General features: G+C 45.8%; 1 protein-coding gene across 2 annotated transcripts in view; it reads right to left on the bottom strand.

The window, feature by feature from the left end:
• LYSMD3 (LysM domain containing 3) overlaps window positions 1–15107 on the bottom strand; it is a 28611-nt gene that overhangs the window by 2350 nt on the left and 11154 nt on the right. For both annotated transcript variants that reach the window (XM_068247776.1, XM_068247784.1), the window contains exon 3: window positions 6924–7429. In XM_068247776.1, coding sequence (XP_068103877.1) covers window positions 6924–7429 — 506 coding nt within the window. The remainder of the gene's footprint in view (window positions 1–6923; window positions 7430–15107) is intronic.

The raw sequence follows: 15107 nt of genomic DNA, 5'->3' as shown, positions 1-15107 counted from the left end.
CGGCAGGAGAGGCAGAGCTACAGCAGAAAGCTCTGCCTCTCAGCGCAGCAAAATCCACAACTAAGTTGGTCGTGGATGTATGCACAGGGATTTGGGGGCTCTGCAGCCCTCATTTTGCAGCAGGGATGCGGCAGTTTACTTGTGGTGAGACTACTGAAGCGAATAAGGTAAAAAGGGCAAAAAATTTTCGCTTCAGTGTCTCTATGTACCAGCAGTCTCTGCCCCCTTACGGACTAGAGACAAGTACAAGAAACGCTGAATAGCGTCGAATACCGACAAATCGGCACACATACCCGCCGCAATCGCCATCTCCGCCGCATGTCGGGAACCTGGGCCACCCACTCCACCGTCTCTATGACGGCAGAGTTCCTGTGAGCCAGTCAGGAGCCGCTTTCATTGGCTCTTGTCCCTGCCTATCAATGTAAGCCAATGGGAGCCGCGTACATTGATAGACAGGGTCAGGACCCAATGAAATCAGCTCCTGACCCGCTCACAGGGCTCTGCCGTTCTAGACAAAGCAGAGCTAGTGAGGTGCGGTGGGGAGACAGCGGCGAGATTGTCGAAAGCGTTGAACGCGCGGTGTCGGTGGATTGAAATCTACGCCCTGGCAGCCAGGTAGCCATCAAAACAGTGCGTAGATTTCAAGTGGATTAGCTGCTAGATGCTTTAATCTGTTAAGGAAACAGGTGAGATACGGGCTTGCTGAAATCTTTGCACATTCATATAGATGTCCTGGAAAGATATTTTTTTTTGGGGGGGGGGTTCTCCACGAAAGCAGAGCTACGCTGTAAGCTAGTAATCAGCCAAACACGTCACCCTGGAAATATGGAGGTTGACATGTTTGTTTCCTTTTAAATAATGCATATTGCCTGGCTGTCCTGCAGATCCTCTGCCTCTAATACTGTAAGTCATAGAGCATGAGCTAGCATGCAGATCAGATGTCTATGACAAAATCTGACAAGATTAGCTAAACGCTTGTTTCAGGTGTGAGATTTAGACCTTACTGACCAGAAAGATTTGCAGGACTGCCAGGCAACTAGTATTGTTTAAAGGGAGATAAATATGGCAGCTTCCATAGGTCCCTTTTAAGATTGTTCACACCAATGGCTGTACTGTGCACTCAACATGCTGCCAGCCACTGAGTGCCTTCTGGCTGTGTCTGTAGCCCCAAGTATGTGATTGACAAGAAGTGGTGCTCAGATGCGTCTCCATGAAATGAACACCTCCCAACTGCCAGTACTGAGTGCACAACAGCAGCTGACAGAATCAATGCCAGCCGCTACCCATGTGAAAACAGGCCTTTGGTCAGGATGCTTGGATGACTGAGCAGGCAGGTCTATGTGCGTTTCTGCAGGTATATACACAAGTCTGGGATTAGTACCATTTACAGGCATCACACAAATCACAGCCTCCAGCACTGTTTAGGAACACTGAGAAGAAACAGACATCCTAATAGGTTTCCTTTCATTTACTTACCTTCCTCTGTTTATGTGGAGCAGTGAGGTTATTTTCTGAACTGCTTTGACTGCAGTACACCACTTGGTGGTGTTGCTTTGACTGCAGTACACCACTTGGTGGCACAAGAATCACAGCAAAAGAACTTCCATCTATAAAAATGCCGTGCTCCTATTTCTTAAAGGAATCCTACATTCACATATTGTGCAAACTATTGTCTTTAAAATTCAACTCAAATAATCCATGTAAAGGGCCTGGAATAATTGCTGCTAGTGTACACATGGCTACAAGTCAGCTGCTATAAAACTACCTGCTACACTGAGGGCAACAACCCAGCAGCAAGGCAGCTACCTCCGCCTTTGTGCACGGAGGAACAGGAGGAGCACTGCCAGAGCCCTGCAAAATGACCCCCAGTGGGCCAAAAATGTGCATGTGTCTGCTCCAACTGTCAGAAACAGACTATGAGGGCCCGACATCCACAGGTGGGGGTTGTGCTTACAGCCCAACACCGTGCAGGACGTTTGGCATCTGCCAGAGAACACCAAGGTTGACAAATTCGACACTGGAATCGTGCTCTTCACAGATGAAAGCATGTTCACACTGAGCACAAGACGGAGTCTGGAGACGCCATGGAGAACATTCTGCTGCCTGCAATATTTTTCCTTATTTTTCATGACCGATTTGGCAGTGGGTCAGTAATGACTTGGGGTGACATTTCTTTGGGGGGGGGGGGGGGGGGCGCACAGCCCTCCATGTACTCGCCAGATGTAGCCTGACTGCCGTTAGGTACCGAGATGAGATCCTCAGACCCCTTATGAGACCATACGCTGGTGCGGTTGGCCCTGGGTTCCTCCTAATGCAAGACATGTGGCTTGAGTGCGTCAGCAGCTCCTGTAAAACAAAGGCATTGAAGCTATGGACTGGCCCGCCTGTTCCCCAGGCCTGAATCCAATTGAGCACATCTGGGACATCATGTCTCGCTCTATCCACCACAGACTGTCCAGGAGTTGGTGGATGCTTTAGTCCACGTCTGGGAGGAGATCTCTCAGGAGACCATCCGCAACCTCATCCAGCGCCAGCCCAGGTGTTGTAGGGAAGTCATACAGGCACATGGATGTCACACACACACTACTGAGCCTCATTTTGTCTTGTTTTAAGAACAAAGTTGGATCAATCTGTAGTGTTTTTTTTTTTTTTTTTTACCATCATGGGTTGATACATTTGATTTCCATTGTTAATTTTTAACCCCCCTAGCAGTATGGATGAGCCTGGCTCGTCTAGCTAAAATTTGCTGAAAGCGGTATGGACGAGTCAGGCTCGTCCATGCTGCCAGGGAGATTTCTAGCTGCTCTGCGCCACCGGCTCCGTTTATCTTTTTTTTTACTTCTGTGAGCTTCCCAAGGACTGGTGGATGCCTGTCAGCACACTGTGAGTAGCGATCTGAGACTTTGCAACTGCCGTTCAGAAAATGCTTTTGAAAACAAAAACAAAAAAAAACCCCTGAGAATCCCCCATGAGGTGATGGACTAGTTTATTATTTTAAAATAGTATAACACTTTATTATATAAAAAGGTTTTGCCATTGCTATAAAAAAAGTTGTCAGTCACCTGTATTTGGCTTGAAAATGTTCCCATTTCCTGTGATCCTTTGAGGCATTAATCAGTGGATGGTTCCACATTAGTAAGTGGAAACGGGGATAGATTTTAACAAAGCTGATCGAGGGAGTCGATTGTTTTAATGATGCACCCACTTAGGATACTGTCTTCTCCAGATGGCTCCAGTTGCCTGCCATATGGAGTGGATGGAGAACCAACAGGAAAGGCTGTAAGTGGGGACATTATTTCATGGGCTATTTTTGATGATGTCAGTCATCTGCATTTTCATTTTTGCCTTTAAAGCTGCTCTTTAACTGCAGTCTGTCTTGCAGGGTTTCTTGGCCATAAACTTGACAGGCAGCACACAGCCTTGTTGTGGATGGAGTGTGTACCACCCAGAAACATCTCACCAGTAACATTAAGTACAAAAAATGTATTTTTTTTCCAGTGGTTGATATTTATTTTTAGAGGTTGACAGAGGTGGTTAAAAATAAGCATTTGAGCAGAGATACTGCAGGGCAGCAACAAGACCATATCTATGTAAACAATAAGCCCCCACTGCCCAGTAGTATCTCGTAACAGGTTTATAATAAATAATTACATTGTTCATATCATAAGGGACCTTTTTGACTCTTACAAGCACACTTTCAACTGAATCTTAAAATATCTTCCATTTACAAAGGAGGAGAATATAAAAATAAGTGGTTATTTTGTGTTGGAAAGATTTAAAAATGAGCAAGCATGTACAAAAATATCTCATGTTCACAGAAGAACCAACTGCATTGTAATACTAATCCTGTAATCCAAAAAGTAAATTAAAAACACACATTGTCTAAGGCAGGCTTCACATTTATCATTCCAAAAAACATGAATTTTTTTGCATTCGTCTTTTTTGCGTTTGGATGCAAATTTTTCAATGCTTCTTTACTGCAACTAATAAAGGTCAATGGGAATTTACATACGCTGTACAAATTTATCCTGCAAGAAGTTGGGTTTTCTTTTTTAGCACATGCGAAAATTGAGTTCAATTTTGCAAATTTTAGCATAAGTGATTTTGTCTAATCACTTTCATAAATGTGTGCGTTTTTGCAGGTTCACAATATGCACACAAATTTTAAATTATTGATCTATTGAAGCTCAGTGCATTGGTTGCTGCCCCTCCGGGATATATTAATGAAGCTGGCAACCTGCCTAAGGCCTGGAACCCACTAGCAGTACCTTACTAAGCCATTTCCAAGCGCTTGTGAGCTCTTGCTAATGTAATGCTATGGGTGTCATCCCACTTCAGCGATGTGATTTTATAAAAATCCCCCATAGCATTGCATTAGCAAGAACTTTTCAAATCACTAGCACTTAGAAATGGCTGCTGGTGGGTTTGAGCCCTAATCGTCCATCAATGAATACAAAGCTATCAGAACGAATAATCGCTTATACAGATGCCCATTTACAATTTTTTTTTTTATCAGATGCAATCTTTCAACACACTTTTTACGATCGTAAGTAACCAGAGGGTAATTATCGATTGTTCCTATAAAAGGGTCAATTAAGGCATTTTCTCTCTTCAGATACTTTCGTAAAATACAACTTTCGGATTGATTAAATTTTCTGTTCCTATCGACTATAGAATCGTTTTACATTGATTTTCAACACACACTGCAGTTTTTCTGTATGATTTAATCATAAACAGTGCGTCAAAAAAAAAAAAAAAATCACATCTGATGAAAAAATTGTACCGTTAATGGGCACCTTATAAGTGATCACCACTTTACTGTTATTTAACAGTATTTTAGTGATGATTGCAAAAAAAACCCCATCCTCCACTTTGGTAGCGGCAAAAGCCCAAGGCTACAATGAAATACATTCAGGCACCCTGTTTGACAGTTGGCTGTAGATCATCACTTTAAAAAGTAGCATTTTGCAGCTGCGGGGCAAAGTCAATAAGCCATGTACCTCTTACTTTGTCTAGCAAAGAATAACGGTCATAGCTGGTGATCCCTAACTCTATTCAAATTACCTTGGCTCTAGGGTAATTATATAACAGCAATCAGTGAATTGATCACCATCGTAATTAATCTGGCAACCCTATTCTAAGCAACAAGTGGTTGTTTCTGCAAATTCACGATGTGGGTACAGGCGCAAGATCATGTGAACATCACTTGGCGTCATGTGGCGATAACGGGCGTCACGCCGGATATTTAAGATCCAATCTTCGCAAAGTACAGCAATCGATTGAAGTCTCGTTCACACCTGTCGTGTAACATCGCGCATACCCACCGGCTGGGAGATGGATCGGGGGAGCGCTTGTCAGGGAGACGACGCTGGATCCATCTCCCTGCAACTCGAGGTGAGTATGTGACTTAAAGGGGCACTATGGCTAATCTCTTCATTTTAACTCCATTTAACATAAACATTTGTATGTTTAGCATTGTTAATGTCATGTATTGTGACTGTTGAAAAGGATATTTTAAACTGCAAGTACACGTATATAGCGAATGACTGACGTCGGGCAAATTTACCTTACTGACGCCGATTCAGCAAAAACCATTGTGTAATAGGAGGCACTGTAACTGCTCTTTCCATTGCTGAGTTATTCCCCCCTCTCTGGTCCGATCAGATAGGTTTATTCCAACGTGTAACTGCATGTGCAGTTGCTGAGCTCAGAGCAAGCTGCAGCCGCCGTACAGCGCAGGAAGGCACTGTACGGCTCTAATGTTCCACGCTGCTTGCTAAGGACCCCTGATTTGAAGCTGGCACAGCGACGGACACCTATTGTTGTCCGTTGCTGTGGTAACCAGCATTCGGCTTTTCAAGCATGCAAAACAGCGGCGGTATCAGCTAGCAGACAAGCGCTATTGCTGTGTCCTGCTCATGTGCATATAACTATCTCCTTCTTGCTGAAAACTCCTCCGTGTTCATAAAAACAATCTCCGTAAGAGACACGATGCAGGACACAGCAATAACGCTTGTGTCTGCTAGCCGCCGTCGCTGTTTGCGCAGGTGAAAAGGCAAATGCTGGTTACCACAGCAACGGACAAAAAGGGGGCCCCCTGTGCCAGCTTCCAATTAGGGGTCCTTGCTGTACAACGGCTGCAGCGGGTTAGAGTTACACATTGGAATAAACCTATCTGATCAGACCAGAGAGGGGGGGGATAACTCAGCAATGGAAAGAGCAGTTACAGTGCCTCCTATTAAACAATGGTTTATGCTGAATCGGCGTCAGTAAGGTAAATTTGCCCGACGTCACTCATTAGCTATACATGTGTACTTGCAGTTTAAAATATCCTTTTCAACAGTCACAATACATGACATGAACAATGCTAAACATACAAATGTTTATGTTAAATAGAGTTAAAATGAAGAGATTAGCCATAGTGCCCCTTTAAAGTGAACCCGAGGTGAGAATGTTATGGAGGTTTCCATATTTATTTCCTTTTAAAACCATACCAGTTGCCTGTCTGTTCTGCTGATCCATTTCACTGCAGTAGTGTCTAAATAACATCAGAAACAAGCAGCTAATCCAGTCAGTTCTGACAATATTGTCAGAAACACCTGATCTGCTGCATGCTTGATCAGGGGCTATGGCTGAAAGTATTAGAGGCAGAGGATCAGCAGGACTGCCAACTGGTATGGCTTAAAAGGAAAAAAATATGGCACCCTCCATATCACACTCACCTCGGGTTCATTTTAAACATGTCCCGATAAAAGAGGCAATCAGATTAGAAAAATAAAGAGTTGTTGATGGATTATGAGATGCCCCACTTCCTTTTGACTAGGCCCATCTCCCCAGCTGTAGACAGAAGTATCACTTTAATACCTTTGGGATAGCTGTAGCTATTAATTTCCCAAAATAAATAAAAAACAAGTTTAACTTACGAATGATTTTTTGCATTTGAAAAGTTAGCATGAGGCTCCTTTTCCAGAACCTCATAATAGAGAAAATAAAATACTGGTGTGACTACTCCAACAATGACCATGATGACCACGGCTGTCCACCAGCCCAACCCCCAGTCTGCTCCATGGTATGGGTCTTTCCTTTGAATCACTTGGTGATCAAGTCCAAAACCGACGTCTTGACTTAAAGCAGAAACCACTTCATGAAGGGTTTCTTTTGTCATGTCCGTAGACCTCACTATTTGCTGGATATCGCGGTCCACTTCTTGTAGGAAACTGTCCACTGTCTCTGAAGGTTGAGCCTCCAGCAATGGGCTGCATTCTAGATCTTCTGAAGGGTGCAATAGCAGCGTCCGGGAGAGTTTTCCCGTCTGTGGATATTGTGTCTCTGTTAATAAGCTGAACCGCTTGACAGGTATTTTTATTGTCCTGAGTGCAAAAAAATCCTGTTCATTAAGTAGATTGTTGACTCTTTTGAGATCTGCAACCTGTGGAAACATGCAAAAGAAAAAAAATGTTGATAATTGCAGTGTGGATCAGTTTTCCATATTAAAGAACGGTTTTCCAGGGAGTCAGTCGTGTTATGCCCACATCTAATATGGGACATAAATCAGTATATCTGGCCAAAGCCAGAAGTTAGCCAAAGCGGGAACTGGCCAGCCATTTCTCAAAATGGCCAATTTAGCTGTAACACTACTGGCCAAAGTCCAACATTTGCCAGCCAATGTGCAGAACGGCTTCCCTGCCATTTCACTGTTTGCCTGGTGTAGAGTCACTTTCTTGGACATGACAGAATCTGGAGAGGTGGAAAGGTTAGGGTAAGGCACAGCAGAGGGGGAGGTTAGTGATGGGGACACAGGAGGGGAGGTTAATATTACTCACAGAAGAGGGGAGGTTACTTTAAGCAGAGGAAAAGGGGGGGGGGTTAGTGTTAGGCAGAAGAGAGTAGAGATTAGTGTTAAGCACTACACAAGTGAAGTTTAAGGTTAGGCATAGGCCTTCAGGTCGCACGTTTGTAAGAAAACTTTTTTTAGTCACCTCACCAGCCAAGGTGCAATGTATTCTCTGTAAGATGTGTTTTCTGACTATGACCACATCTCTTGGTCATTTCCCACACTGGCCGGCCAATTGGGGTACTGGCCACACTTCTGGCTTTGGCCATAACATATACATCCTGGTACTAGTTTGTAGACACTGCAACAGAATATATAACCAAATAGGAGTAAAATGATAATAATTAACCTCCCTGGCGGTAACCCCGAACGTAGTTCGGGGTAAGCCGCGCAGGAGGTTTTCTCAGGCCCTGCTCGGCCGATTTTCTTAATTTTTTTTTGCTGGACGCAGCTAGCACTTTGCTAGCTGCGCCAGCACACCGATCGCCGCCGCCCCGCGCCCGATCGCCGCTATCCGTCGCGGCCCCCCCCCCCCCAGACCCCATGCGCTGCCTGGCCAATCAGTGCCAGGCAGCGCCGAGGGGTGGATCGGGACTCCCAATGACGCCACGGCGTCGCTGACATCACCCCGCCCCGTCGTCATGGCGACGGGGGAAGCCCTCCAGGAAATCCCGTTCTTTGAACGGGATTTCCTGATCGGAGAACGCTGAAGGCGATCGAAGTGGGCGGGGGGATGCCGCTGAGCAGCGGCTATCATGTAGCAAGCCCTGGGCTCGCTACATGATTTAAAAAAAAAACAAAAAAAAAAAACTGCTGCGCTGCCTCCTGGCGGAATTTTTCATACCGCCAGGAGGGTTAACAAGGCTTCTATGCCAAAACAGATCTTGCTTTAAATGCCAGCAGAGTATATAAACACACTGTAATTTTGGAACCATTTCTGTCACTGGGGTGCATACGTTTCACACTCTACCAGAATCACAATGGTGTGCATGTAAACATGGCGCTCAGACACTGCATGGTCCACAGTGTATCCTGCGCAAATACGTTGTGGTCTATGCAGATTCCGCGCACCTTGTTCACATGCGCACCTTGTCCGCTCTTGCCCTAAGGCCCTGTTCAGACTATGTGCGTTCCTAGCCATTTTTCCAGAACGAGTACGGGCAGACTTTGCGCATAGACATGGCTACTAATGTTTTCTAATGGCCTCGTTCACATGTATGCATATGAGACGCATACGTTTCTCATCCGCATTGCTGCATGCAGTTCTGTGCGTCACGCACAGAAACTGACACAATGAAAGTCTATGGACGCGTATCAAAAACGCATACCATTGCGTTTTAGCGTACGTTTCCCTCTGCTTCCTGTGTGACGCACTTCCTTTCAACATGCAAAAACGCAATAGAAAACGCAAGAAAAATGCATATAAACGCATGCGTTTTTCAACTTGCGTTTTCTATGCGTTCTGATACGCGGACAGTATGAACAGGGCCTAACCGGTCAGGTCCACCTGTCGCCACATTCAGTTCCACTGCTGCTGCTCGGATCCACTGCAGGAGAAAAGCTCTGGTATACAGAATCAGAATCAATTTTATTTGGCTAAATAAGTTTGCACAGGAATTTGACTTGCCAGTTGCCTAACAGACACAAACAAAACAATATAATGAAAGACAGTATAGATATTACAAGTCAAAGACAGTATCTAAGTTATAGTGGCAGTAAACAGGGTTAGTGTTCATTTTCAGTTGTATGCTGTAAGGGCCCGTTCAGATCAGAAATGCGGATGGCTATGCGTGCGGAACGCAACGCGTACGAACGCATGGCCATCCGCGTTCGTATGCGTTGCGTGGCTGATCCCATCACTGAAAAGTGAATGGGACAGCCACGCGTTTTTGCAAAATCTGCGTGCAGCATGCGTTCCCGGACCGCACAGGTCCGGAACGCATGCAGTGTGAACATCAGACATTGCACTCTATGCAATGTCTGATGTCGTGCGTTTTGGCCACCTGCACGCGTTTCCAAAACGCGGCTGGAAACGCGTGCAGTGTGAACGGGCCCTAATGCTTTCAGGTCCTACCAGATCTAGCGTGGTCCTGCATTAACCTCCCTGGCGGTTTGTTAAAATCTGCCAGGGGGCAGCAAATACCTTTTTTTTTTTTTTTCATGTAGCGAGACAATGTCTCGCTACATGATAACCGCTGCTGAGCGGCATCCCCCCAGCCCCTCCGATCGCCTTCGGCGAACGGAGATCAAGAGATCCTGTTCAAAGAACGGGATCTCTTGAAAGGGCTTCCCCCGTCGCCATGGCGACGGGGCGGGATGACGTCACCGACGTCATCGACATCGTGACGTCAAAGGGGAATCTGATCCACCCCACAGCGCTGCCTGGCACTGATTGGCCAGGCAGCGCACGGGGTCTGGGAGGGGTGGCGGCTGAGGCGACGAGTATAGCGGCGGATCGGCGGCGATCGGAGGTTACACGCAGCTAGCAAAGTGCTAGCTGCGTGTAATTAAAAAAAATTATGCAAATCGGCCCAGCGGGGCCTGAGCGGTGTCTCCCGGCGGCATAGCCTGAGCTCAGCTCGGGCTTACCGCCAGGGAGGTTAAAGGATATCCAAGGCCAGTGAACAAAAGTAATTACTGTCTTTGCATAATCCTCATGGTGCGTGGTCTGTGTCCTCCTTTTCCCTTTGGAAGAGGCCTGACTGTTTATGTACACAAACAAAGGGGATTAAATTAGCCCTTTTCCCCCTGTATTACTCCATATACAAGCTATCTGCTTGCTCAGTTATCAACAGGAGGAGAAATCCAGGCTAGTTCTAATTGCAACAGTTTTTTTATCTAGATCTCCGCCCCTTCTTCCTGTCCTCCACTGTTGGAGGCCCCAGAAACAGATGGCCAGAGGGTTCGATTGATGGTGGGTATTCATGTGCCTTGCCACTGGAGTGTCTCTCTTAGGCTGTCCCCACGTGTTCCAATACCCTATCCTTGAGGGCCTGTGTTGTTTTACCAACAAGAAACTGCCGTCTAATAGGGTAATACAGCGCTGCGATCAGCAGCAGCGCTGTACTGGGGACAACCGTGTGACACGGCTGTCCCCCTGGGACATTAGAGAGCGATCGGCTGTCATAGGCTTCGATTGCCATGATTGGCCGGCTACGTGGAAGAGGGAGGGAGGGGAAGAGAGAGAGAGAGAGAGATAATTAAAAAAACATAAAAAAAAATAATAAAGCAATATATATATATATATATATATATATATATATATATATATATATATATATATATATATCGCCCCCCAGGTGTGTGTGTGTGTGTGTGTGTGTGTGTGTGTGTGTGTGTGTGTGTGTGTGTGTGTGTGTGTGTGTGTGTGTGTGTGTGTGTGTGTGTGTGTGTGTGTGTGTGTGTGTGTGTGTGTGTGTGTGTGTGTGTGTGTGTGTGTGTGTGTGTGTGTGTGTGTGTGTGTGTGTGTGTGTGTGTGTGTGTGTGTGTGTATATTGGTGTGAAAAACTATTTGCCCCCTTCCTGATTTCTTATTCTTTTGCATGTTTGTCACACTTAAATGTTTCTGCTCATCAAAAACCGTTAACCATTAGTTAAAGATAACATAATTGAACACAAAATGCAGTTTTAAATGATGGTTTTTATTATATAGTGAGAAAAAAAACTCAAAACCTACATGGCCCTGTGTGAAAAAGAAATTGCCCCCTGAACCTAATAACTGGTTGGACCACCCTTAGCAGCAATAACTGCAATCAAGCGTTTGCGATAACTTGCAACAAGTCTTTTACAGCGCTCTGGAGGAATTTTGGCCCACTCATCTTTGCAGAATTGTTGTAATTCAGTTTTATTTGAGGGTTTTCTAGCATGAACTGCCTTTTTAAGGTCATGCCACAACATCTCAATAGGATTCAGGTCAGGGCTTTGACTAGGCTACTCCAAAGTCTTCATTTTGTTTTTCTTCAGCCATTCAGAGGTGGATTTGCTGGTGTCTTTTGGGTCATTGTCCTGCTGCAGCACCCAAGATCGCTTCAGCTTGAGTTGACAAACAGATGGCCGGACATTCTTCTTCAGGATTTTTTGGTAGACAATAGAATTCATGGTTCCATCTATCACAGCATGCCTTTCAGGTCCTTAAGCAGCAAAACAACCCCAGACCATCACACTACCACCACCATATTTTACTGTTGGTATGATGTTCTTTTGCTGAAATGCTGTGTTACTTCTACGACAGATTTAACAGGACACGCACCTTCCAAAAAGTTCAACTTTTGTCTCGGCGGTCCACAAGGTATTTTCCCACAAGTCTTGGCAATCATTGAGATATTTTTTTAGCAAAATTGAGACGAGCCTTAATGTTCTTTTTGCTTAAAATTGGTTTGCGCTTTGGATATCTGCCATGCAGGCCGTTTTTGCCCAGTCTCTTTCTTATGGTGGAGTTGTGAACACTGACCTTAATTGAGGCAAGTGAGGCCTGCAGTTCTTTAGATGTTGTCCTGGGGCCTGTTGTGGGCTCTCGGATGAGTTTTCTCTGCGCTCTAGGGGTAATTTTGGTCGGCCAGCCACTCCTGGGAAGGTTCATCACTGTTCCATGTTTTTGCCATTTGTGGATAATGGCTCTCACTGTGGTTCGCTGGAGTCCCAAAGCTTTAGAAATGGCTTTATAACCTTTACCAGACTGATAGATCTCAATTACAGTACTTTTGTTCTCATTTGTTCCTGAATTTCTTTGGATCTTGGCATGATGTCTAGCTTTTGAGGTGCTTTTGGTCTACTTCTCTGTGTCAGATAGCTCCTATTTAAGTGATTTCTTGATTGAAACAGGTGTGGCAGTAATCAGGCCTGGGGGTGACTACAGAAATTGAACTCAGGTATGATAAACCACAGTTATGTTATTTTTGAACAAGGGGGGCAATCACTTTTTCACACAGGGCCATGTAGGTTTTGAGTTTTTTTTCCTCACTAAATAAAAATCATCATTTAAAACTGCATTTTGTGTTCAATTATGTTATCTTTGACTAATAGACTAATAGTTAACGGTTTTTGATGAGCAGAAACATTTAAGTGTGACAAACATGCAAAAGAATAAGAAATCAGGAAGGGGGCAAATAGTTTTTCACACAATATATATATATATATATATATATATATATATATATATATATATATATATATATATATATATATATATATATATATATATATATATATATATATATATATATATACACATATATACACACACACACACACACATCTGGGGGGCGATCAGGCCCCACCAACAGAGAGAGAGAAAGGGGGGGGGGGGGGAAATCACTTGTGTGCTGTGCAGCCCCACAGCGTGGCCTTAAAGAGAACCTGTACTGAGTAAAATTATTTAAAATTAACACATGAGGTAACTTCAAATGAATATTACATAGTCATTTTGTCAGAATTGAAATATATCAGTTGCTGTCAGTTATATATCAGTTGCTGTCAGTTACAGCTGAGAGGAGAACTGATGTGTCCATGTTTCCCTATGGCTCAAGTGGGCGATGTTACAGTTTAACAGTGTGCTGACCAGGAAGCTGTTATGGGGTAATGGCCATTTTCAAAATGGAGGACGGAGAATTCCATTGATCACAGTGGACAAACAGGATGCAGGAGAGGAAAAATAGATTGAGGAGTAGACTACACAGGAGGTAAGTATGACTTGTGTTTGTTAATTTTGACATTTAACCTCCCTGGCGGTTTATTTATTTTGCCAGGGAGGCTGCGGGAGGGTTTTTTTTTAAATTAAAAAAAAAATATTTCATGCAGCCAACTGAAAGTTGGCTGCATGAAAGCCCACTAGAGGGCGCTCCGGAAGCGTACTTTCGATCGCCTTCGGCAATCGAAAGTAACAAGATAGGCCGCAATGAGCGGCCTATCTTGTTTCGCTTTCCTCGTCGCCATGGCGACGAGCGGAGTGACGTCATGGACGTCAGTCGACGTCCTGACGTCAGAGCCGCCCGATCCAGCCCCTAGCGCCAGCCGGAACTGTTTGTTCCGGCTGCGCTGGGCTCGGGCGGCTGGGGGGACCCTCTTTCGCCGCTGCACGCGGCGGATCGCCGCGGAGCGGCGGCGATCGGGCAGCACACGCGGCTGGCAAAGTGCCGGCTGCGTGTGCTGCTTTTTTCAGAATGAAAATCGGCCCAGCAGGGCCTGAGCGGCGACCTCCGGCGGCATACCCCGAGCTCAGCTCGGGATTACCGCCAAGGAGGTTAATGTTCAGTTCAGGTTTTCTTTAAAGCTGCAGTGGCCTATTTTACTAAAACTGGCCTGGTCACTAGGGGGGTTCAACACTGCGGTCCTCAAGTGGTTAAAAGCAAACATCCATATCCCTCTCAGTTAAGGTTCCCTTTAAGGTGAACCTAAAATGAGTTTAACTTACCTGGGGCTTCTTACCAGTCCCCTGCAGCCACCCTGTGCCATCACTAAACGATCCTCCGGCCCCCTGCAGCTCCCCTCTTTCATTTAGATACGCAGCCTCAGTCCGCGTGCTTCCTGGTCGCGGTCCCGTGGATGGGAGCGCTCTGCACATGTTGCAGTACAGGGAAATCTCCACATCTCCTCTGCACATGCAAAAATTGCTCCCCTTGACAAGAGCGCGATCAAGAACAGCAGTGGCCGTTGACAGGGCTCTGCGGGGGACTGGAGGATCATTCATTGATGGCGCAGGCACAGGGCAGCTGCAGGGGGCTAGTAGAAGCTTCAGGTAAGTTAAACTTTTTTATTTATTTATTTTTTTATGATTAACCTCTTGACGACCAGCTAACGCCGATTGGCGTAAACTGGTCGTCTGCGGGTTACCATGGAAACCTCCATGTCAGTTCACGGAGGGTGTCTCCGTGAACAGCCGGAGAGCCGCCGATCGCGGCTCGCCGGCAAAATGTAAACACGCGGGGAAGAAATCCCTGCTGTTTACATCATACGGCGCTGCTGCGCAGCAGCGCCGTAGGGCAGATCGGCGATCCCCGGCCTCTGATTGGCCGGGGATCGCCGGCATCTGATAGGCGGAAGCCTATCCTTCAATGCTTTCCGTCCTGCGCATTACGGAGAGAGGGAGGGAGGGAGGTAAGGAGGCAGAGGGCGGAAATGGCTGCGGAGGGGGGCTTTGAGGAGCCCCCCCGCAAAATGCAGATGGCCGGCGGCGATCAGACCCCCCCGGCAGGACATCCCCCTAGTGGGGAAAAAAGGGGGGGGAGGAAGTCTGATCGCCCTGCCATAATAATGATCTGTGCTGCGGGCTGGAGAG

This window comes from Hyperolius riggenbachi, chromosome 1, assembly GCF_040937935.1.
Source record: "Hyperolius riggenbachi isolate aHypRig1 chromosome 1, aHypRig1.pri, whole genome shotgun sequence".
NCBI lineage: Eukaryota > Metazoa > Chordata > Amphibia > Anura > Hyperoliidae > Hyperolius > Hyperolius riggenbachi.
Note: the sequence above shows the minus strand (reverse complement) of the source record. Positions and strands in the feature narration are given on the sequence as shown.